The 23,287-nt window shown below is 39.4% G+C and overlaps 1 protein-coding gene across 6 annotated transcripts in view; it reads left to right on the top strand.

Annotated features, from left to right (window-relative positions):
• Positions 1-20,273, top strand: part of CDKL5 (cyclin dependent kinase like 5) — a 195,975-nt gene extending 175,702 nt beyond the window's left edge. For 5 of the 6 annotated variants that reach the window (XM_025201096.1, XM_014518794.2, XM_014518793.2 and 2 more), the window contains 4 exons: positions 5,230-5,332; positions 10,131-10,253; positions 11,386-11,505; positions 12,383-20,273. In XM_025201096.1, the coding sequence (XP_025056881.1) occupies positions 5,230-5,332; positions 10,131-10,253; positions 11,386-11,505; positions 12,383-12,766 (730 nt within the window). In that variant the 3' untranslated portion in view covers positions 12,767-20,273. The remainder of the gene's footprint in view (positions 1-5,229; positions 5,333-10,130; positions 10,254-11,385; positions 11,506-12,382) is intronic. The other variant, XM_006021227.3, reaches the window with a different exon arrangement.
• Positions 20,274-23,287: the final 3,014 nt, after the last annotated feature.

Raw genomic sequence — 23,287 nt, 5'->3', positions numbered from 1 at the left:
CCCTACTATACATCTGTATAGTATATTGAAATCCCTCTTTATTCCAAATAGAAATCCTCCCTGCTTGCAGACATTAAAAAACCAAAACCAAAAAATGTTTTACCGGAAGAAGCAGCATATTACTTCAACCCAGCTCTGCAGCGTCTTTATAGATCAGGTGCTTCAGCGAGGCTTTTTTGCACTTTTATCTAATAACTAAGTGAATAGCCACTCAGCTATTAGATAAAAGTCCCCAAAAAAGCCCCACTAAGGCTCCTGATCTATACAGACATTAGGCAAGCCAAGTCCAACTAAGACACTGCCTGTTCTGGGCATGCTCTGGGCTTGGGATCGGAGCACGCCAAGTTCAAAGTAAAGTACCGTTTTGTTTTGTTCTGTTTTGTTTTTTCAACATCTGCAACATATTACTTCCATAGCATCTGACCAAGTGAGCTTTTGCTTACAAAAGCTTATGCATCTCTAATTTAGTTAGTCTATAAGGTGCAACTCTACTCTGCTTTTACTGTACATCCAGGATGATTTCCACAGGGACATTTCTGTGTGTGTGTGTGTGTGTGTGTGTGTGTGTGTGTGAGAAACTAGATGGCCTCCTCAGGTCCCTTCCACCCCTAGTTTTCTGTTTTTATGTTGCTGTACCAAAATCTGGTATTCATGAGAAGCAACCATTTCCCAAAGACTCTTTCACAAAGATCTTAAAGATCTCTTTCATAAAGGCTAGCTCTTACAAATGTGAGACCTGTGTTGGGATGGAGTGGGGAGTAGTACTGGTTAAGCAGAGTCTCTGAGCCAGCATGCCTACTGAAGTCAGGGGCTAGGGACAGACATTACACATACACCGGTTTAAGTGATCAGAAACTGGTTTAAACCTGTAATAGAACATGCACATAAACCAGTTTCAAAATGGCTGAAACTGGTTTGAGATACTACATTCAACCAGGTTTATCAGACTTAACTGTTTTGGGTCAAACTAGTTTATGCAATGTCTGTCCCAGACCCCTTCCTGGTTTAAGTTAAACCAGAGTCTGCCAGCACCCCAGATGCTTTGCAGCTGAGCTGGGCTAAGCTGTGCTCTCTGCTCCAGAAAACAGTCTGGCCCTGCCCCTCTCCTCCCTAGCCAGAGCTGGAGGGGAGACTGAAGGCACAGTGAGATCTGCCTGGCTTCCCTCGCTGCTCAAGCAGGGACTCCCCCCTCCCTTCTTCCCTCCCATCTCGCACAGCATGGACTCCAGCTCCATGAGCCCTAGGCATGTGGTACACTAGCTAATGCTGAGAGGTGTCTCTCTCTCAGGTTTCACTGAGACAGGCAGACAGAACAGTGACCACTTAGGGCTTTGTGGAGCTAATTACCAGGGCAGCTGGTAATGTCCCTCCATTCCTTCCTTGGAAAAACCTGTTTAAGAAGAGCTTGAACTAATAATAGAGGCTTTGTTTTGCTGAGAGGCTGATAACACTGTGGTTTTTATCAGCCCCCCTGCTGGTTTGCAGCCCTATTAGCTTTGCAGGCAGGGAGAGGGAGATTGAAAAGCTCAGTATCACCCACAGATGCATGCACAGACGGACCAACAGATGCATGCACAGCAGCCCCCCCCCCCCCCGCCCCCACGTGCACAGACACACTTTGCCTTAGAGTGCTAGCCTGGGGCTGGGGTCAGACAACACTCCCGCCCCTTGAGCAGCAAGTGGGAAAAACCCTGGGACAGTGCAGGCAGGGTAGGGGTTTACACCCCTCCTTAATCAGAGCATTCTGCCAGGGCCTGGCCATGCCCCCACCTCCCTCAATTCAGCACTGTAAAAGGGATGGAGGGCTGCTCTAGCACCCCCCCGACTTCTAGTCTGAGCCACTATAGGCATGTGCCTTCTATCCACCTCCAAATTGGTTCAAGGTTAGACTAACCTGCAAAGATTGAATCAACTTGGGCTCAGGCTTTTTGAATGTCTGTCCCTAGCCAGGATGGATGAGGAAACTAAGAAAACAAGCCTGCAGGAATTGTCTCCAAGAAGGAATGGTATGTGATCTCTCAGCACCCACTGCCAATGGCAGCATTCATACAGCAGGGCTGTTAGTGCTGTAAAATACTATTGAGGACCTTTGTTGTGTTTACTTTCTGCGCACAAGCTGTACGTTCCCCAGCTAGCACTCGCATACGTGCTGTACCATGTCCATTGCAACTCACTGGCTGTGCCTTCCCTGCATGCAAGAAGCAGAGTCTGGTTATTTAGTCACCCAGTTTAAAATCTTTATCTCCATACCTATCTCTTCTGCAAGCATGTAAAGCTGAAACATTATCAACCTACGCTTTCAGAAATCATTAGATTTTAATAAAATGGGGTGGGGGGGAGGTATTTGCCTTCTGGTTTATGAGGAAGGATTTGATAAGATCACAATTTTAAAGGGTTTTTTTCCTGCAACTATGAGAGCTGCAAGCATGTGTCAGAGGTAATGCCTTCAAGCTGAGGCTTTCAGAAACACCAACACTGCAGCAACTGGAAAATACGGAGTGCCTGGTGCATATTTACCAAGATAATCCTCTTTTTTTTTTCCTTAGGTTGTCTAAGTCTTAATAATTTCTTTAGGGATGCTTGAAACATCCCAGTGTTTTAGCTCATTAATGAGAATAGTCTGTTCCATTTTTAATCGGTCCAAAATCTTTGCTGCAAAAGTTATTGCTGTAACATTGTTTACATTCACACTCACCATATAATGAGTGCGGGTTTTATGCCAGCCACTCTTCAAGGGCAAAGCTTGTTAGGCAACAACGTTGCAGTAGGAGTGGGAGAGGTTGGTAACCAAATCTAATCAGCTGCACTGGGATGAGTACGAGTTGGGAAAGGAGAGCGTGGGTACCTAGTACTCCTTCTGGGCCTCAGTTTCCTCCTCTTTATGGTCACTATGACCTCAGAGAGAGAAGCAAGGGACTGAGTTTCACAGAACAGTTCATTCTGGTGCTACAGGTCAAAATAGTAAGACTCAGATGCAGTGGATCAAGAAAGGAACCACAATGCTGAAGACTTGGGTGTCTCCAGAAAAAATGGTGCAAAAAATGTCCAATCCTTTTTTTTTTTAAGGTAATGGCTATTTTAAAAATAGTGACTCTTGTTTCACACACAGGAGTGGGTCAGAAAAGTGGTTACTGCATAGGGACATTGCCATGCAGTTTGTGATTTGCTCTGGGTCAGGGAGGGTTATTATTTTGTTTTTGTTTTTTAAATCCCAAAATATGTGGACCAGCAAATAGCCAGTAGTCCCAAATCTTCCCCCAGTAGTAGGTGCATACTGAATGGAGTGGGGGTGGGGGGTCCTCATTCCCATTTGTGTTGCACTCCATGCAAAGCCTGGTTACTTAGATTTAGTGTGTGCCTTGGATTTAGCCCTAACAAATTAGGAAAGATAAAACTATCTAAGCCTGTCATTTTTGTCAATAATTGAGTGTGTATTTAGTCTGTGTTAAATCAGTTCTGTGAGTGGAAGGCATCTGGAAAGCTGTCATCCGTTTTTCCTCTTGGGCTTTCTCCATGCTGTATAAATCAGTGAATAATTAAAAGATTGCCTTATTGCAGCTATAGCTGGATGGAATTGGGAATCTCTAGTAAACTGATGTCTTTTAAATTTGCATAAAAATCTAGTCATTAAATCCTATACTAGTGACTTTTTGAAGCAGCTAATTATAGCGTTGTGATTTTTATAATGAAAATCATATTGCTGAAATCTGGAAGGAATCTTTCTTTCAATTTAGATGCATGTTCCAGTAAGCTACCTTATGGAAACTTCTCTCTTTTTTTCCTATGCGTAAGAAACCTGCAGCAGCACCTCCAAAAATTCTCTTTTTGAACACGTGAAATTTGTTAAAACATTTCAGATGTTTCATATATTCATATTAGGATCTCAGGCTGTTTTTTTCATATTGTAAATTTAATGTATTGGGGAATGGAGTTCAACTCTTAATATACTGGATGTATGGAGATGTAACAGCCCTTCCATCCATATGAAGAATAAAAAGTATAATTGTTTTTATAATATCACAGAATTTAAGCCAGAAAGGACCACAAGCTCATCTAGTCGCAGGCCACTAAGTGTCAGCTATTTACCCTATATAGACCCAAATAACTTATTTTGACTAAATAATCTTCCAGAAAAGCATCCAATTTTCAGATAAGACAGAGAGAGAGAGAGAGGGAGGGAGAGAATCCACTGGTATCCTTGGGTTTTCCAATGGCTAATCACCCCACTGTTAAAACTGTGCATTTGGTTTGAACTGTTCTCCCCAGTCTTGTTATGCCTTTTCCACGAGATTAAAAGCCCTTTATTTCCCAGAATTTTCTTCCTGTGAAGATCCTTATACACTGCAAACAATATTTAGAGATGCTAAATATTCTTTTTGACATGCTAATAAGATTGAGCTCTTTAAGTTTCTTCCTACAAAACATTTTTTCAACAACTTGAATTGTTTTTGTGATTTTAGTGCATCCTCTTCAGTTTTCCAAATTCATTTTTAATACAGGGAACACCAGAACTGTATTCAAATATCAGTTTCCCCAAAGCTGTATACAAAGGTAAAATTGCCCCCTATACCAAGTCAGTACTCCCCTGTTTATACATACAGAATTTTAATGCATATACTTTAAACTAAGGTGATTTTTTTTATTGATCAGCTCTAGGTCAGAGCTTTGGACAGCCTTCTCAAAAATAAAAATTTAGGTAAATGTAAAATTTAGTCTTTACAATCATTCAGGTCTCTGGAGCCATCTTTCCTTGCTAGCACTGTAGTACATGATGTAGAGAGAAGATACATCCACAAAAAACGGTCAAGTGAGCTTTCAAATACTTTATATGGGATGAAATTATCAATCTAATTCATGCATAATTTCTTGTATATATTTTCAGATTATTTTTCTTTTTCTTTAGCATCTTCTATATGTTATTTTGGTTTGAATATAGAACACCAAGTAAAAAGCCAGGGCAAATGTGCAAGATTGCCTTCTCCCTATATGCCTGGCAGTTGTTTTTGATTAAGCATTCCATGCTAACAAAGGTTTTTCGCTTTTCATTTCATAATCACTTTAGTGATTATGTTTAGTTTTATGTTAATCCATGAACAAATATGAAAAAAATATTTTGAATACCTTTGCTTTAGGGAAATAAAATGCATTCTTTAACATAAAATCCAAGGATTAAATGTGACAATATAAAATCCAAAATATTCCATCTTACCCTAATTTTTTCACATTTAGGAAAAGTCCTGAAAATGTTAACAGTCATTCAGAGCAACTCAAGGAGAAAGAAAAGCAAGGCTTTTTCAGGTCAATAAAAAAGAAGAAGAAGAAATCTCAAACTGTAAGTATATGCAATTTCTGAAGCATACTATTATGTATTTTTCCAGTGTTTTAAAGCTGCCACTGTGTAATGTATTAGATCAGTTCTGTACTGCTTCATTATACATGGATGTACCTCTGTGTATTTCTTCATTATTTTAACTTGCTTTCATTATGTGGAAGTGAGCTTCTTTTCCTGTTCAAGGTTTACCAATTCATGCATTCAAATATTATTTCCCCTACTGGCTAAACCATTCTACACTCGTATGTTTGCTTTCATCTGGGATGCACAGAATTCTGTGACACTTCAGTGACACTTTTGGTGAAGGGTTTAAAGGGATTTTACAGCAGATTTTTTTATAGCAGATGGTGCTACTATCCCAGTGTAACAAGTACATAATTCTGTGACCCTGGAGTTGAATAGTCTACCCTACAGCTGCTATCTGGAAAATTTAACAACTGAAATTAATAGGAAGAGAGGAATAAAGGAGGAGCTCTCTTCTCAACAGGGTCCAGAGCAGTGCTGTGCTGAGACCCTCCATCCTGTTTTATGCACCTTCGTGCCAGGAAAGAAGTGGGGGCGGGGGAGGTCTGGGGGGGTTCCTTGATAGTTCTTCATACATCTTTTATTTTATTTTTTTTAATATCAGCTTTTGGCTTATAGATGTCTTATAAATGTATATAGTTCTCTTCAGCTGCTGAAGAAAGTAGGAGCAGTCTGTTTTCTTTCCAGTCCGGAACCTTTCAGCAGCTGTGAATTAGTAATGGAAAGAGATCCCTACTGTGATACCAGACTCTCAACTTCTGTTTTTGGGGCCCTCCCACTGTGAACACCTTCTTTTAATGCTTGTAACTTTCCCAAGCAAGAGCATGGAACGGCACACTTTTATACAGGTTGTCTGTCTGTCTAGCTAGGAATTGTTACATGCCTATGCTAAAGGGATATAATACGGTTTCATTATTTTGCATAGCATCAGAGAAAAAGACTATACATTTGTTAAATTAATTCTGATGTTATTTGGCAAATCTCTGCCTGCAGGCTTAAGGAAATCAAGATTACCTTCAAATTTGCTAAGCTTTTCTTCAGAATTACATGGACTAGGAATGTACATTCCCACCTCACTCGCCAAGACAAGCTCTGTAAAAACACTTAAATGTTATAAATCAGATCACTATATTTCTGAAGACTGAATGTATACCACTGACGATATCTATATATATCTATAACATTTTTCATATACCAACCATTTTGGCCGTATCCATGGGCTAATATACCCATGGGTGGAGCCTTCTCTGATGCACTGGAAATCCAGCATGTCAGAACAGACTTGATTAATCATATCTGCTGGAGCACAGAAACTGACATGCTCCAGCAGCCTTCTACACCATATGTATCAGTGTCCCAGTACATCTCTGTGCTGAAAAAATGGTGGCAGGGTGCTTTGAAATAAAACACGTTCAATCAGCTTTATTTCAAAGCACCCTGCTGCCATTTTTTCAGTGCAAGGATGCTTATACATGTGATGCATGGGCGCTTTTAATTAGTGTGGCTTGCTAATTAAAGCGCCCGGCACCGCATCCCACAGTACATGTAAAAATGCCCCACATGTCCAATATGGTTGAGTATACCAGTATACTGATCTCTAAGGAAAGGGTATTTGCCAAAATGAAGTTGAACTTGCAGTGGTTCAAACCATCGAGACATGGTTGACCTAGCCTCTGAATCATATTGCACTTCAAAACTAAAGCATTCAAAGCAAAAAATAAGCCACTAGTGCATTGATCTAACACTACCAAAAAGGTTAAAGCACATGGGTCCAAAAGATACCTCTCTAAAAAACAGTCATCACTTCCACTCTTCTCCACCCTTAAGTGGCACAGATGTGGTTGGGTTAAGCAGAGGGAGTCAGTGTCTTAAGAACCAGAACAGGAACAGGAACAGCTAGGAACCTGTTGATACCAGTGGGGTCTTTGGATCCAACAGAGGTAAGCACCAGGCTATCTAATTCCAGTGTCAGCATTCACTTTTGGCTCTGTTAGGTCCCTTGTACCTTTGTGCCAAAGCTATTGTGACTTTTTGCTCCAAGAGACAGTGAAATCACTGTAGGCTCCTGTTTAACACAATGGAACATCTTCCTTGTTTCGTCAGGATCTCTTACAGTTCATTCTTTTATATCTCTAATAGGATTTTGCTTAGGAATTGTTTTAGGAGAACAATACTCGGTATTAAGTGCTCCTTTTTTGGTTCAGATACTGTTCCTTAAATATCTCAGTTGAGGGAGCCCACCTAAAACCATCAGATGTTCCTGTTTACTGTATTTGGATAACTAGCTCTTCAAGGCCCAGTTCTACAAAGAACCTCTGCTTCCTGTTCAGGAATCTAGGGTTTGGAATAAACGAGAAGTCTACTTTCATGTCCACTCAGAGATAAGTGTCTATAATAGAAATGTTAATGCCATAGTGGTAACTACTGCACAAAATTACTTTATAGACAGTCAAATAAATGTTGCTTCTAATGATTAGTCATCAAGGCAAATCCAGTATTTTCTGAAGCTCCCAGGTCTCATGAAATGTCATTACACTTATTTCCTTTGAGCCAGGCTCATCTACACCTAATTACAGACCAGGCCTTGGAAAGACCAAAATCAGCTATTACGTATGCCATTAGGAAATCACCATCTTCATCAGGACTGACGATACCTGACCTGCTGGTTACTATTGATCTTGTAATGCACTTTGGTAATACTCAGTTTTCCCTAAGATCTCCCATAAATAGTGATAGCAAAGGATGTCTCAAATCTGGTTGAGAACACCTTCTAGAAAATCCCAGTTTCACATCTTCTAGCAATCTGTGGTTGTCCTAAGCTTTCCTCGTACAAAAGATGAACATTCTTGCGTAGTTGTGTTCTCGAGATGCAATTCCTGATGGAGTAATGAAGCCTTCTGCCTGTTCCTGGAGATTTCTTAGATGTATTCTCTCTCCTCTCCCAAGCCATGGTTACCCATTCTTCTTTTCCACTGTTTGGAGTTCTTACTTGCTGTAGCAGAAAGGAACTGAGGATGATTGGAGTCATGATTCCTTATATGATCTAGCACCAACCATTTTGATCCATGTGAGGGTTTTTGTGCAGTCTCAGTAGTCACTACGTTTCAGATGATCCCAGGTTTCCCAGCATTATGGTACATATTCCAAGACTGTGGATCTAAAGAAACAGTGTACTTTGAGAACTCTGGTTACAGGTGGGCACCATTCCTGATGACCATTTTGTTTCCTTTAAAGTTTAATGATCCACAAATAAGAACATAAAATCTGACCAAACAAGTTCAAAGAAACAAGAAAATTAGTGAATCAGTCTTTCTTTAACTTTCTAAGGATAAAGACAGAACCTTTTAAACGTTTCAAAATATAATGGTCTTTGAAACATTTAATCAAATGTTAAAAATTGTTTCAGCAGCAGATGGACATACAGCCCCCTGTCATACTGGTTGACTGGCAAAATCTTTCTACCGCATGTAGTGGCGCAGTCTCCCAGAGGGGCTGGAGCTGAAGTCAGTGAGCCTGTCCCTTCCACCCCTGCTCTTCTAGAGCACTCCCTGTTAAAACTGGGAGGCCGGAGGCCCCTTCCTTGCATTCGGTCAGAACCAGAAGTCCAGACATGGAAGGGTATTCTGCTATTGGAGGCTGGAGAGCAGGAAACCTGGGTCCTGGAGTAGGGGTATAAAGTCCCCCAGTACTGGGGCGTAAAGAATGTGCTTGGCGATGGGAGCTTGTGAGCATGGTTGGGAAAGGCAGCAGCAGCCAGGTTGTGGGGAAACCATGGGAATTAGGAGAGCAATGTATATTGGGATGCCTGGGGGAAGATGGAACAGAACAATTCAAAATAGTATATGGTCCCTCTAGGTATGTTTTTGTCACTCTTGGGAGCGTTTTATCCCACCTGTACATTTGTACACTAGTTTTTTGAAATGTTTCAAATGTTATATGTGTCTGTACCCAGAGATTCTAGCTGAAGGCTACAATTTGAGATAGCTATATAAAAACTGTCCATTTGACCAGTATTTCTTTTCTTCTGTTAATTCATATTACACATTCCAAAATACAACATTGTCTAGTTTTCTTTTGGCAAGCAGAATAATACTTCACATTTTACACATTTCCACTGAGAGAGGCATTTCAGTTTGTGATTTGGACAATTAATTGCTCATTGTTTTTAATGGGTACCCATTGCTACGACCACTGATTGTAGTAGCATGGAAAATCACATGCAACTGTAAACACAGTTTAAGTGTTTCCTCCACACCCGAAAGCTAAGCCAAATTAATCTTGAAGCCCATTTTTTTCAAGTAAAGTCAGAAATACTAAGATACTTTTTTTAGATAATGATAAACTACTTGCTTAAAACATGTTGATTTTAGGAATGGTATTTTTAGAAAATAAAAATGCATGCAATTTAACAGATTATACAAATGCAGCTAGTGCAAATCACTGCCACAGTTATGGGACTGATCCCAAGGTCCACTGAAATCAGTGCAATGCCCTCCAGGCCTAATGGAGGATCATTCGGAAGATCAATAAACACATTTGTTAATGTTTTTACATTCTGTACACACACAGATGTTCAGTAATACATAGAATTTCTTCCATCTCCATTTACTCATTCAGATTAGCAGTCAACTTGATTTTGCCCTGAAGCAAGCAGTGGAATTGCCACTACTTACTGTTGATATTTAGAAGTACATTTATGCATGAATTTGCCAAGGACAGATCTCTTGAACTGAAACACTATTTATGCATTTAGTTTTTGTATCTTATATTGCAGACAGAATCCACCAACGGCGAGAATCCAAGCATCAAGAAATCCCTCTTTCCTCTTTTTAATTCAAAGAATCATTTAAAGCATAGTTCTTCTTTGAAAAAGCTTCCTGTAGTCACTCTACCCATGGTACCAATTTTTAAGTACAGTAGCATTGAAAAACGCTCCAGTAAACTTGTTTTACTGACTACAACAGCATGTATTTTATTTTCATTGGGTCACTTTCTTTTCATGCCAGTTAAGTATCTTGGGCCAGTTCCATAAATTCAACTTAAAACAGCAGTCCTAAATGGATTAAAGCTAAAAAAAATCGTGATTGACTAGTATGAGATGCACTTAAAACAGTATATCTAGTTATTACAAGACAGTGAAAGCCTGGAACTAAAATCAAAGGAGAGACCTTCTAAAATAAGTGGTGCTTAAAATTAGAGTGACCTCCTCATTCTGTTTGTACAGCAGATTAATGTAATTTGGTTTTTAAATATTTTGAATTTTTTTTTTACGGATTTGTATTCAAATATAATCAATCAAATATTGTACCAGCTAGCTTGCTAACAAGTCAGCATTTATTTTACATTATTCTGTGTTTTTCTTTGTCCTAAATTTTAGTATTACTCTATTTTAAATTACTGCAGATTATTTCTGAATTTTGTTTTAATTATCTCCTCACAAAAAAGTGGGGGAATGAGGGGTTAATTCCCTTTATTTTAGGACATAAATAAATAGCTTTAAATGAACAGCTACTTAAATGAATACATTTAAGAATAGGTCTGTGTATGTAAACGTACATATACACGGAACAATATACAGAGAACAGTATGTTGAACTTGAATTTTGTGACAACAGGGACAGTTGGTTTCCCCACAGCTGTAGCACCAAAATCACTCGGGTATCTATTTAAACACAGTTTTGATCTTTATTCATCCAGGGCAAATTCTGTCTTTATAGAAGTGGCCCATGATCTTAATTGCAGTATGGAATGCTATTGAAATGAGGATAAGGCGCAGCAATTCTTTTCATAGGCTTATTCAACTGCTCTCTCTTACAGCAACTCACTAACAGCATGTGTATGCTTTAAGGGTTGAGGTTAGAGTAAATCTGCATGATATCCACAAATACTGTTCTTACTGCGGGGAAAAAAAAGGCATTGCAATACAGCTGCACTAGTGGGCTTCTCCTGCATTATATAATTAACTGGGGGAAAATGGTTGTTACTTCTCTTAAGAACTGATTGAAATCCTCATTTATTATTATGTTGCAGATGCCTAGCAGTGATGGTCAGGATCTTTTGGCATTACAAAAAGCCATTCACTCTTCTAATCACCAGGTCAGCCGGCAGAAGGATTGGCATCCTGAGAAGATGGCAGAAATCCAAACTCATGTAAGGAATAATATCAACTACCTTCACCCTGTTATCAGTGGTGTGCCTTAACAGTTTCTTCCTGTAGTGAATAGAATTGCTTTTGAATGACCCCCTCCTCATTTCTCATTGAATTTAAAGAGGGATCTTGTAGCTACAGTCCTGTATAATTCTTTGGGAGGCAAGGGACATGTGAGAGGCAGAAAAACAGTGTAACCACAATCCACGCAGTATAATTACCATCTGGCAAAATACCACAGCTCTTCCTCTCCCCAGCTCTTCTCACACATATACCTTCCAATTCAGGACAGCCACTGATTCAGGAAAGTGCCAGTAGGACTGGTAACAAAAGCAACTTAATCCAAGATGAAGGAAACATCTGCAGTAGTCTTCATAACTGTGATGAAAAGGGTTATGTGGGTTGAGGAGTCCTTCCAGGAGAGAGAGACCAGACACGACTTTTTGGGGAGTCCCAACGTAGAGCTTCCCCTGAAATGGTGTGGTCTGCGACAGTAATGTTTTTGTATTAACAGTGCTTTTAAACAAAAATCTTAGAGATCTGAAAAAAAGATAGAAAATTTCTGTTGCAACTGTCGTGTTTAAAAAAAAAAAAGGGAAGCCAAACCATTTTCTCTTGTAGTCAATTAATCTTCTTAGACCGCATAATACACAGTAATTATAATTGCCAGGCCTTTTCTATCTGTCACATGCACTGTGCACAAACTGGTCAGTGGATTGAAATGAAATATTCAGGATTAACAAGTAGTAAAAGTGACAAATCCTGATGTTTTTCAAAGTTCAAATTGTTCTTTTTAAGATATGACTGAAAGTTTTGCAGTAGACTGCTGGTATAACAATAAGGCATAAGACCAACCAAGTGGTTTCCTCCATCTTTCAGAGCCAACCTTTAAAATCCCTTCGAAAGCTATTACATCTCTCTTCCTCTTCAAATCATCCTGTTCCTCCGGAGCCCCGCTTCCAGCCCTTGCCTAGTCAGCCAGCCAAAGCTACTTTTTCTGAAGTGCGAATTCATCCCATGAGTCAGACTTCCAGCAGCAGCAACGTCCGGCAGGAGTCCCAGTCAAAATGCAGACCGACACTCCAGATACCAGGTCAAATGGAACCAACATGGCATGTCTCCCCTGTGAACAGGAGCACTAATGAGGGAACACCTTATACCGATCAGCTGCCTTCGAAGAGTGGACAGAATGGACACACGTATAACCGAACAAGCCGATCACGAATGCCAAATCTGAATGATTTAAAAGAGACGGCCTTGTAATAGTACTCCAGAAAATATGCCAATCCACGTGGAAACTTGAGTAGGGGTGTCGTGGTGGTGCTGGTGATGGTAAGACTGCATTTTCAGCTTTATAAAGGTGTGCAATATGTACATGTGGAGCTAGCCTGTTTGGCACCACATTGCTAGTCAGGGATCATACAGTAAAACAAGTTGAATTATTAATTATCAATCATCAGAAATCTCATTCGATGATAGACAGAGTGTGCAATTCAGGGAGAAGAAATGTATTGCCATTTTCTCTCATTTACATTCCAGCTTAGTGCACATCTCTGTCTCAAAGCTGGAGAAGTTTAGGTATGCATTGGCACTTAAAGGGTGAAAAAAAATAGTGTCTAGACCTATGCCCTTACTACATATTTTGCTGCCTAGTTAAAACAGTGGGGTTTATGTGATATAAGTGTATCCCTGTTAAGGGTTTAAAGTTGAATTGTATGTCTTAAATTTGTTTTTTAAACTTCCATATTTGATAGAATTTGTAATATTTATTTATGATGAACCAATATCGTACTGTTATAATCATATCTTTTATGTTCCAATGTAAAGTTATTTTGAGCTGTTTGAAACATTGTGAAGCAGTGCAACAGCTACAGTAGTTTCTATTAAAAAAAACAAAAGAACTAACAGTAACATTTATATATTGCATCAGGAGTATTTTATTCTATACATAAATATATATAAATGGTAAATAACTGTCTGTTTTTTAAATATACTCATTTAAAAGAAAAGTATTGTTATGACACTATCTGCCATATTTTTATACATTTGTGATATAAAGTGCAGTATTATACTTCTAATAAAAGGAAGTTGAATGTGGATATGTGTGACTGTAACAGTATGACTCTTGCTCCGCTATTAGAGCGCAGTATTATAGGCATTATTGTCGGTAGCAAACAAAATAGAACACTCAGTTCCAAATTTTATTATAGGCTACTTGTTGGACGTAATGGCTAGATGTAAGAGACTACAGAACTATACAGTAATCTAAATGCGGTATATTCTCCCCTAGGTGTGTACTTTGCTTTCCCATTAGTGTGACGGGAATTATGCATCTGCATCAAAACCATAAAGTTCTAATAACACATCTGAGAAGGTGCCCCTTGACCACAAGCTAAAGCAGATGCTCATCCACATAATTGTAGGGGTGAAGACCAAAGAAATATAGCATGAGTTGCAAGTGAAATGCCAAAATTGTGACATGTACACATAGCATGGCACTGCAGATCATGGTATAAGCTTTTTTGCATACATATATTTTACATTTTGTTTAAAACTGTGTTTAACTAGAAAGATAAATATTGTACTTAAATTTAAAATACACTTGCACTTTTTTTTGGTTTCAGGATATACTTAAAGCTAGTAAAACAATGATATTCAGATGGAGAAGAAGGAAGGTTGCCAGACAGCTTAATTTCTCTTTGGATTCTCACTACCAGAACATTCCTGTTCACAGTTGGTTTCCATTTCTACAAAATATTAGATTTGAGGTTCATGGCAATTCAAAGAGCTGCCTTTAAAACGAAGGATTTTATGCATAACAAATGCAGGGTCTGGTTCCCCTCTCTTACACTGGGGTAAATCAGCAGTAATTCCCAAGTAGTCAAAGTTGAACTAGTGTAAATTTGGCTCAAGTGAAAGGAGAATCTTGCCTGTAGTGTCAGAACAATACCTATATTTGAACTCAGCACTTCACCTCTTACATTACTCTGAAGTGTAGTTCAGTTTTTGTGAGTTGTCATTGTAATAATTGTGCTTACAAGTATTCTGTCCTTTCCAAAAAGAGACTAGTCTAAACATGAATTTGATATTCCAACCACAGAAATAGATGCAAATGTAGCCAGCTAGCTCCTCCTTCATTAGCAGTGCAGAAGGACATTAAGTTCCATACCTCCCAATCATACCAGCATTCTCAGACCATACTACAATACAATTGGCATCAACACTTGCAAAATATAGAGTACAGTGAGAAGTATGGTATTTCAGCTTTTCATAGGACAAAAGCAGTTGGTAATCCTGACTAGCGGACAGTAAAACAAGAATTCTTTGTTCCTCTATTGCTGTAAGAAATGTCCACGTGTTTTTTCATATGATATATAATATAGGGAAACATTACACATTATGTAAAATATACCAGTGAAAGGGTGCTTTATGTTTGGATGGGCACAGTGGACATCTGAGAGAGCATCTGAGGTTGTTCTTAATTGATTATCATTGTAGCTATTTGATTTATAATATACTGATTGTAACCGTTTCAAAGAGAGGTCTTTCTGTATCCACCAGTTCACTACAGTTGGGTTAGCTCTACTCTCCAGTATGAGCTGACTGATATCCCAGAATTCCCCTACAAAAACTTTGGCATTAGTTTGAGAATGGGGCTCTAAGCAGTACCGTATGAATGTCTGCAAGACTGGTAGTGTTCAGATTTGGCTAGTTTGTCCTTCACGTTCTTTCCTTTTTCATTGAATAATACAGCACTTGCGTTTTGTCTCTAGAAGACTTCTTACTTAGCTGGTAGGAGCTTCACGCTTGGATGATTGGTCATTATGGTCATTCTGATTCACGGCAGGAATTAAAACTTCCAGCAGATTTTCCCTCAGCATCCACTGAGCGAAATAAGAGTGATTACTGATTGCACCTTCAACTGTTTAAAATGCTTATTACAGATTCAAGTTTGAGCCAGGAGGCATACAAAATAATTGATGGTCCAAAAACATGAAGCTCTTGCCACCCTACACTGCATTTTCCTCTTTAGAAACGTCAACAAACCTTGATAAAACTGAACAGTAAATTGAGTTGACTGTATGTATTTCTCTTCAGTCTATTTGAAGGGATGATGAACTTCTCATTTAGCCAGCTGATGTCAGAATAAATGTTCTCATATTTTCAACTGGATCTGAATTCCCAGCCTTTAGTGTATTGCTCATGTAATTTTACTAACACTTAAAAAGGAAACTTCCTAGGATTTTTGAACTTCTCTAGCTCACCAAAAAAGAGAAATGTATCATAGAGGAAACTATTTTTCAATGTGAGCCTTTCTCCTTACTGAGGTCTCTTGGTCTAATTTTGTTGTATTATATATATATTCTGTAGATTGACTAAGGATAAAACAGATAACTTAGAGAGTACGCTTTCTTTTCCTCAGCAGTCTGTTTTGCCTTATGATAGTGTACTAATGTGAACATAAAAGAAATGTATTTTCAAAAAGATAATTAAGGTGGTGTGTTCATCTCAGGCTGCCTCAGTTTGCCTGTGAGTTTGTAGGATTTAGTTGGCTCTTGGAAACGGAAATATAGGCTCTTTAATTGCATCTTAATTAAAATTATATTCTGTACCTGGCTATAAAATATCCTCGCAGACTGTCATTAAAATTTGCTTGACTAGATGCCCAGTCTTGTTGCCAATCTTGACCGTGGTGATGATGAAAGAATTACAGGAGTTATGTTTTATTTTCATTTCAGACAAAAAAAGTGAGCCATTCTGGGCAAATGGGATTTTCCACAGCAGTGTGGAACCATTGTAGGCTTTTCTCCACCATCTCCCTCACAGGTTTTCTTTCCTTTGGAGCACACCGTCTCTGTCTGAGCAATAGGCAGAGCTCATTGCTTGAGAAGATAACACTCCCTGCTCCGGTAAGGTCTGCCTACGTCCTTGGTAAACCCTCCCAGTAACAGAGCTCAGGACCAACTTCAAACTCTGATTTCTTATGTCAAATTAGACTTAGGTGTACAATCTGAACATATGGGGTGTCTATACACGTGCTCTGGGGTGGGGGAGGGGCCTTTTAATTAGAGAGGCTCCCGGACGGTCGCTGTAATTCAAATGCCGCAGCATCACAGGTATTCAGCGTCCTGCGCTTCAAAACAGGGGTCTTTAACTAAAGTTCATTCATCAAGTTCTAGTTAAAGTGCCTCTGCCACCGTTTTGAAATGCAAGATAGTGAATATGTGACGCTGCAGCACGTGGTAGCATTCTCATTAGGACGCGCCAGCAGCCTCGATTAATCTAACTGGAACATGTCAGAGCACGTGTATATGCACCCAGGGGTGCTAATGTCACTGCACTGCAATGCCTGTTTACAAACTACTACATTTCCAGAACTAAGCTTAGGCGGGCCTCACATTTCTATACTTGCAATTTGTCTTCAGATAATTTTAGACTTCTTGTCTTTCTCTCCGTCAGACAGGTTTCTGGGAGCAAAGGTAGGTTACAAGTTGATGTTCTGGATCAGTGCTATTGAAGATGCTTGAAGCATCACTACAATTTGTGCCAGTTGGGTGTCTGTGGAGGATCAATCCAAGGTAGTTTAGAAAGTCACAAAATAAAGATCAGATTTTTATTTTCCTCAGAAATCTTTATAAGCATTATTTTAATTTTCTGCTGGTTTTAGCCATAAAAAACTTGCCATTTACCCTAAGTAATTTGCAGTGTTTTAGACCTTCCTTGTTGTAGGGTTACTGTGGTTATGTTAATGGTGGATATATTGTTGTCATCTCTGGCCTTACCTAAGGCAGAATGGGCATGCTTTTAAGAGTGACTACCAGCCAGAAAGTGCTTTGGGTTCCTATTCAAGTTACGGTTGTTCAGGTTCTTAAAAGATCATGTGACTGAGGCAAACTTTGAACTTATGTACATCCCATTGATTATATAAATATTGTAACTGTGCTTATTAGAGTAGAGCTGTAATAATATTTTGAATCCAAATTGGATGGTCCCAGAAGGAATATTTTGAAAAGCCATAACAATGCATCACAAAGTTTGTGGGGATTGTGAAAATCTAATTTCTTCTGTGTCAATTGATGTACAGTATACATCAAAAATGGGACCACTTCGTACACTTTGCAGCTTTGCTGCTGTACAGTTCATGTAAATAGGCCCAGCAAAACGTTAAGGCACAGGAGACATTAAGGGTAAAGTACCCCATTAACCATTTATAAATCTCCTTCAAATCAGGTTACTATTCTTGGAACAGGTGCCTTTCCCCTTCCAGTGTGTCCCTATTTGTGTCATAATGTTGATTGCTTCATAAACTGGGATTTGTAGTAAATAAGGAGAAAAGCCATTTAACTTCTTTCAAGCCTTTCTTATATTTTGGAAGCAATTTGAATAAACACTTTTAATACAACATAGCCTGGGTGTTTCTAAGAGAAGCTAGTTCCCTTTTTTTTTCTTTCTAGTGCCAAAAAGTAATGGCGCATCTTGCCAAAGGCACTTCAGCCTGGCGATGAACTGCAAAGTTCTGATTCAGATGCTATGAGAGAACTGCAGGTGTTTTCACTCTTTATTTAGGACCCAAAATGACAGGAAGAATTGTAAGTAAAGTGCTGATTTAAAAAAATTAATCAAAGGGGAATATCTACTTTTGTTTGGGAAGACTATCTCTTGGTAGGAAATCTTTTGCCCCAGTGGCCTCCTTTAAACGGGTACTGTGTGAAATAGCAGAGGCAAGACTGATAGAGTAAGTTATCATTTATCTGTTGTTGAATGGCTGTTGTTCATTAGTAAGGGTATCCTTGTGTTTGTTCAGTTGGTTGGAGCAAGGGGGCTCTTTGCAACAATGACAAAATGTGGGATGCACAAGATTTGTTTTAAAATCAACCCTCTCTGTACAGTGTTGGTTTGGATGCTCTCCCTCCATTAAATCAATGTACTGTGTTGCTGCTTCCCAATCATTCTGTAAAATGTAAATCAAAATATACAGCCAGATAAATAAGACTTTGTGTCTTGGCCCACTGGACTTGACCATAGGGTTGATAGTGTAAAGGCTAAGAGATGAGGGACATGGTTTATGGACCTCTCCTGCCCTCTCTAATAGTCAATCTACCTCCTATCTCTCATGAAGTGGTCAAGGTTCACTTTGTTTGCCCTCAGTTGATCACTGACTTCCCATTCTACAACTTTTCCAAGAGAAGACCTCTAAAGGATTCCATCTTATACTTTTTTAGGACAGGAGAATTAGGTGCTATTAAGAGCCTAGTCAGAATTTCTACAGGCCTTCATCTGGATGTGCTTCTAAATCAGCTCAGTTTCCCTCAGAATCTTGCCATCCTTTGCACCGCTTTGCAGTCTTCCCATTGTATTCTCCATTTATTTCCTTATAGTTTTCAAATATTGAAGTTGCCTTGTTCTTTGCTAATGCTCTAGTGCTGATTATCAGGGAGACAGAGGCCTTATCTATTACTCCACCCTGTGTGCTGTTCTACTCAGAGACAGCTATCCTTAGACTTGCTCAGGATTTTCTTCATTCTAAATTTTTCATTCCATCCAAGGGAGAGATCTTACCTCCTTTTGCCCCTCCCCTTTCCCCACAATCATTCTCTATGACGTTTTTGTTTGAATTTTATTCTAGAAGCAGCGCAGTTTTTACAGGGAATTGTTCCTTGTCTAGTTTGAGGAAAGCCTCAGCAATGTAGTGTACAGGCCTGGGAATGGTAGGTCACAGTAACAGATTCCATGCAATTTCTGGTTAGACCAAGCTAAAGCATATCCACAATATGGAAAATATAAATTTCTGCAACTCTCTGGTTGTATATGAAGCCCTTGGTATGAGCTTTTGGAATATAAGTTGGGTAGCAGAGAGAGTTGATTGCTGTTTAGTACAAAGCTAAAGAATAGGCTGTATTCAGATTGCTATGTCCCCCACAGCAGTTTTTTTCTTTTGCTTGTTTTTTGATAGTGCATATTGTTCATTAGTAAGGGTATTCTGATGTTTTCATCATATTGGAGGATACGTCTGATCCAAAGGAGTAATTTCTGACCTATAAATTTGGATAATGTGGAACAGAGATAATGAACTAAAATCCTCCCTGAAAGTGTAATTCTATAGAATAAGCCATTGAAAGTTTTTTTTTCAATTCTGTTTAATCTATTAGGCAAATCATTCAAGACTGCTTAGCTCTCCGCTGTCAAACAATGAATTATGTGGTTAAAAAGGAGAAGGGAAGGAGAAAAGATCTGGGTTCGGAGACCTTGATAGTGTTTTCCCTTTTGCCAGAGCTGGCTATACCAAAAGTAACAGATTGTGGAGGTAGTTTTCCAAACTTCCAAATTTATTGGTAAAAAATTACCCAATTTCATTAGCTGCTCTTAGAAATTCTAAAATGCACAACATTTTAAACCTACCATGCTTTCTATTGTGGAAGGGATGTGATGTGATGTTAACCTGTTTAATCCTTGAATACATTGATTTTAAAATGTGTTGAATATTTACAGAATTCTTCACACAAGTTAATAAACCATTTGTAAAGTGTTTATATACTATTCTTTGTATCATGTTGTTGGTACACCTTATCAACTTTTTTTCGGGCATGTATTCCATTCTTAACTTCTGTACAATTTCTATTGTTGCTGTAAATATAAAAGAGAAAAAAAATCCTGTGGTAACCTTAATTATCAGCATGGAAATGGTTAATTTTTACTGAGCACAATGTATTTTTGAATGGGCCTTCCAAAATATGTCTTTAATAAAATGCAGGTTTTGCACTAGAAAACAGAGGTTGTTTGACTTGATGTTACTCGCAAAGGGTGCCTGTACACACCACGGGTTTTAATCCTCATTACATTAAATAAGTTTAGAAAATTTAGACTTGTTTATTTTGGAGTGTCGCATCTGTGTTTACACGCACTAGGTTTTCAAATTAATTAAGCTGGGTCCCTGGCTGGTGCCAGAGGAGAGTGGGCCGGCCCAGGGCCCCCACCCACCCTGTGCCCATGCCCTGCTGCGCAGCTGTGGAAGCAAAAGGCAATAAAAAGGGATTATACAGATATGTTGAAAGTAAGAGGAAGACCAGAGAAACCATAGGTCTCTTATGGAATGCAGAAGGCAATCTAGTTATGGATGATGCACAGTATTTAATGCTTTTTTACTTCAGCTTCCACAAATAGGACAGCTTCTGGATAGTGAGTGCAATTGGCAGCAAAGATAAAGAAAGAGACAAATAGGCTTCAAGTAGTAGAACAGGGGGATTATGAGAAGTTTGATGCTTTCAAGTCAGCAGGGCCCTGTTCTGTATGCACCAAATCCCAGAAACACACAGTATCACTTACTACCTCAAATCAAGGTTGAGCATGTGCTTATGCACACAGTTGAGCCAGGAGGCCTGAGGGATGCTGGGCACACTCTTGGCAACACTCCGAGGTGATGACATTGCCTTGTTTTCAAGAATTGGTGTTGGGAGAAAGAACAGGCATGCTTCACGGTGCTGCTCCTGACTGTTGCACAAAGCTGCAAGCTGTCTAAGATTGCTGGCTCAGCCACCACCTTGTCAGGCACAATAGGTTGTACGCTACTTGTTTGGCTGGGTCAGCATATTCTTTTAGATCATCCCAGCACTGAACATGCTGTTGATGCTCAGGGAGATAAACCCCACCCACCCTGGTTCCTATCTGTGTCTAACGTACCTCTCCCTCCATTATTACTTACTACTACTTATCCCTTCTATTATTATTATTAGTTATCCTGTATCCATGCTTTCATTATGAATGCACTTATTGCAAAGTGGAGACCTCTTCTCCCAGGCCTCCTGCCTTCCCTCTGACCTCAGAAAAGAGGAACTGCTTCTTCTACAATTCTGTCAGATTCCAATGGCCAGAGCAATTTTTCCTCAAACTTTCCCCATATGGCAATGCTGAATACTACTACTAATATACCAGCAAACTGGCCAGGGTCTTAATTTAACTACACCTTTTTCACTTTCTAAGCAGGCAAATCCTAGCAACTTTCTATTTCTGTCCATTCCAGAGGCCAAGCATCCAAAATACCCACATAACTGCCCATAAACAGAAACCTATTTTAAATATTTATTTCTTTTAGTACTCTTTGTTCTTACCACCTCTCCCTCCTGTTATTTTCTTTTATCCATCTTGCTGCTGTGACCCCTACATGCTTTGGGTTCAGATCTCTTTCTATATCCCCTAGAGCCCAGAAGCCAACCTTTTATTGGAAACAAACTGCTTGTATTCATTTATTTTTATTGAGCTCGCTGCCTTAATTCTCCACCTCAGCTGAGCATGTCCCTCTAGAAGTCTACAAACAGACTGGGAAAGACTGGGGCATTTCCACATACACAGAGAGAGAGAGAGGAAAAAAAGGGTGTCACCCCTCTCCTCTTCATCCCTTCCTCCTGCATATACCCACATCCATCCCTTGAAGAGAGCAGAAAAATAAAGGCTCCCATCCCTCCCAACAGGCAGGTAAGGGAATATTAGCATGTGCATATTAGTTTCAGATCATTTATCAGCAGCGAGGAAACAGAGTGAAGTGGGTGTGGAGAATACTCTCTCCAGCAGCCAGAGGGGAAAATTCCATTAGGAGAAAACAGCCATTGGCTCCTGTAAGTGGTGTGGCTGGGTTGGATGGACCAGGGCAGCTTCTTATTATCTAATTTGGAGTTGGCCTGCAGGAACACTTAGTGCAATCATCTAGCTTGTCACTTTACAAACCTTTGAGGGTAAAAATTGATCACATCATTGAAAGCAGTGAAAGGTCCTGTGCTCGCTGCTACTGTTTCAAAGCCATTATGATTATGATTAATTAACTGGTTTTAGAAGTTCTCACTGCTTACCTGCCAAATTTCCAAATCCAGTAAATGTTTTCTCAGCACTGCCTCATTGAGTTTCCTCTAGTCTGTATTGCTATCTCAGTTGTGCTTGGAAAGACTGGTGCCAGTGAATTAGAATAATACTGATGTGCTAATAAAAGCTAGACTATATTGGGAAAAGTTTTGGATTTGTATAACTGTATTTTGGCTCATTTTACTGTGCTTCCATCACGCTCTCAGTCATGCTGTTGCTCTAATGTTCTGCGTTCATGCTGAGATGGAGTGACAAGTAAAATTCTCAAAGCGCTTTGCAATATCTTAATTAAGTCTCTCAACATCCCTACAAAGTATTATCCCCATTTTACAGGTGAGTTAAGTGAATTTCCAAAGGTCAAGAATTTAGCCAGCAACATATCTGGGACCCAAACAGTCTCCTGCTCTACTATTTGTACTGTTCTTTGGCCAGGTACAGACATTATACTTTTACCAGTATAAGTGATTGGAAACCAGTTTATATCCGTAATAGAACAGATGTTTGGCACACACAGACTGGTTTAAAAATGGTGGAATCTGGTCTAAAATGTACTTCTCTCCCCACCCCTACCCCCAACCAAAGGGCACGTGCACGTTCTGTTCACTACCAATCTAGACTACACTGCTTAAGAAAAACCACATAACTTAAATCGATTATGTCTCAGGATTTTTGAATGTCTGTACCTGGCCTTTATTTACAAATGGGCCATCTTACACCCCCCCTACCCCCGCCCTCTTCCCCCCCCCCCCCCGAGTGAAGCAGCTGCTTAGTCACCATGGTTTAACTTTCACCTATTGTGGAATAAAGTAGCACAAAACTGCTACCTTCGAGCAGGTGGCAGACATAATATCCCCCCCTCCTGTCTTTAACTTGGTATAGTTTGTTCATCTGCCCACCACCTCATCATGTGATTAATTTATTGATCAAATAACT

The sequence above is a fragment of the Alligator sinensis genome, unplaced genomic scaffold (assembly GCF_000455745.1).
Source record: "Alligator sinensis unplaced genomic scaffold, ASM45574v1 scaffold583_1, whole genome shotgun sequence".
In the NCBI taxonomy this organism is placed as follows: Eukaryota; Metazoa; Chordata; order Crocodylia; family Alligatoridae; genus Alligator; species Alligator sinensis.
This window is presented reverse-complemented; position numbering and strand designations above follow the sequence as displayed.